Source organism: Sturnira hondurensis, unplaced genomic scaffold (assembly GCF_014824575.4).
Source record: "Sturnira hondurensis isolate 20B ecotype Veracruz unplaced genomic scaffold, ASM1482457v3 Scaffold0006413, whole genome shotgun sequence".
NCBI classification, from domain to species: Eukaryota; Metazoa; Chordata; class Mammalia; order Chiroptera; family Phyllostomidae; genus Sturnira; species Sturnira hondurensis.
The window spans coordinates 26,905,547-26,907,343 of NW_028079044.1; the positions used below are offsets into that span (position 1 = coordinate 26,905,547).

General features: G+C 45.7%; 1 protein-coding gene across 1 annotated transcript; it reads left to right on the forward strand.

Annotated features, from left to right (window-relative positions):
- Positions 1-660: 660 nt before the first annotated feature.
- LOC118988563 (60S ribosomal protein L6-like) lies at positions 661-1,533 on the forward strand. The gene is given in 2 exon segments (XM_037048291.1): positions 661-851; positions 854-1,533. Coding segments are annotated over 2 exon segments (834 nt in total). The 5' UTR covers positions 661-682; the 3' UTR covers positions 1,519-1,533.
- Positions 1,534-1,797: the final 264 nt, after the last annotated feature.

The window sequence follows — 1,797 nt, forward strand, 5'->3', positions numbered from 1 at the left end:
TTTAATTAGCAGTAAAATCACCAGTAATTACCAGAGCTACCAGGGGAGGAGCAATCTTCTGGCTGGCACTGGGGCCCTTCTGGAAGCAAAGGCTCTGGGAGAGCGTTTCCAGGGATTCGGGACTACAGACCGCAGTGGGGGTACCCCCACCCCACCTGGCACAGCACAGCGGAGGCCAGGATAAGACAGACCAAAACCAAGAGGAGTCTGCTTTGCCCACTGACGTCAGGCTACTGCACAAACCCTGAGATGTGGAACTAACTTCAGGGATTAGGAAGAGGAAAGGGTGAGTCCTGCAGTCACGCGTTGGCTTCTAGTGGGTAGAGGCCAGGGTGCCGCTAAACATCTTCCAATGAATAAGACAGCGCCACAGCAAAGAATTATTTGGTCAAAATGTCATTAGCTCCAAAAAACTTCACAAACCACTTTGGACATGCTCAGTCAGTCACAGCACCTTTTTCACCACAGCACAAATCTGTTTTTACATTTCGGTTGTTTTTACCTTTCCTGAAATAATAAAGCATAATACACCAAAAACATTGTTTATCTTCTTCCATCTTCAACATTAAAATGACTGCACAAAAATTCACCAATTTTGTTAAGTTTTTTTAAATGTATGCTGATATGACAGCCATCACAATACAATCTAACAAAACTGTTTCTCTTTTTCCCATCTTGCAAGATGGTGGGTGAAAAAACCGAGAAGCCAGATGCTAAGGAGAAGAAACCCCAAGCCAAGAAGGCTGATGCTGGTGGCAAGGTTAAGAAGGGGAACCTCAAGGCCAAGATGCGTAAGAAGGGGAAGCCCCACTGCAGCCGAAGTCCCGTCCTAGTCAGAGGAACTGGCAGGTATTCCGGTCAGCTATGTATTCCCGAAAGGCCATGTACAGGAGGAAATACTCCGCAGCTAAATCCACGGTTGAAAAGAAAAAGAAGGAGAAAGTTATGGCTACCATCACTAAGCCAGTTGGTGGTGACAAGAATGGTGGTACCCGAGTAGCGAAACTTCACAAAATGCTTAGATACTGTCCTACTGAAGACGTGCCTAGAAAGCTGTTGAGCCGTGGCAAGCAGCCCTTCAGTCAGCACGTGAGAAAACTGCGGGCCAGCATCACTCCTGGGACCACTCTGATCATCCTCACTGAGCGCCACAGAGGCAAGAAGGCAATTATCCTGAAGCAGCTGGGCAGCAGCTTGCTACTTGTGACTGGACCTCTGTTCTATAGTCAAGTTCCTCTGTGTGGAACACACCAGGAATCTGTCATCGCCACCTCCACCAAAATTGACATCGGTGGTGTGAAAATCCCCAAGCATCTCACTGACGCTTACTTCAAGAAGAAGAAGCTGCACAAGCCCAGACACCAGGAGGGGGAGATTTTCGACACCGAGAAAGAGAAATATGAGGTTACAGAGCAATGCAAGGTTGATCAGAAAGCCATGGACTCGCAAATTCTGCCAAAAATCAAAGCCGTTCCCCAGCTCCAGGGCTACTTCCGACACGAGTTACACTGCTGTTAGCCATGAGTTTAGTGTTAATCACTATATCAGATATAGTAGATCATTACATAAAATCATATAAAACAAATCAATATATTAAATAAGGTGTCTTTAGACAGAAACATACATAAAATAGGGTTATATATTGATGAACTGATGAAAATGATGGGGCCAGAGGCTCGCAGAAACCCAACTTTTACTTTGTGAAACGTAACTGCTGTCAATAATGAGGGTCTATTGTATTTAGAGGGGAAGGACAATTAGTGAAGAACGCAGAAAACCCACAGACAGTCCTTTCCC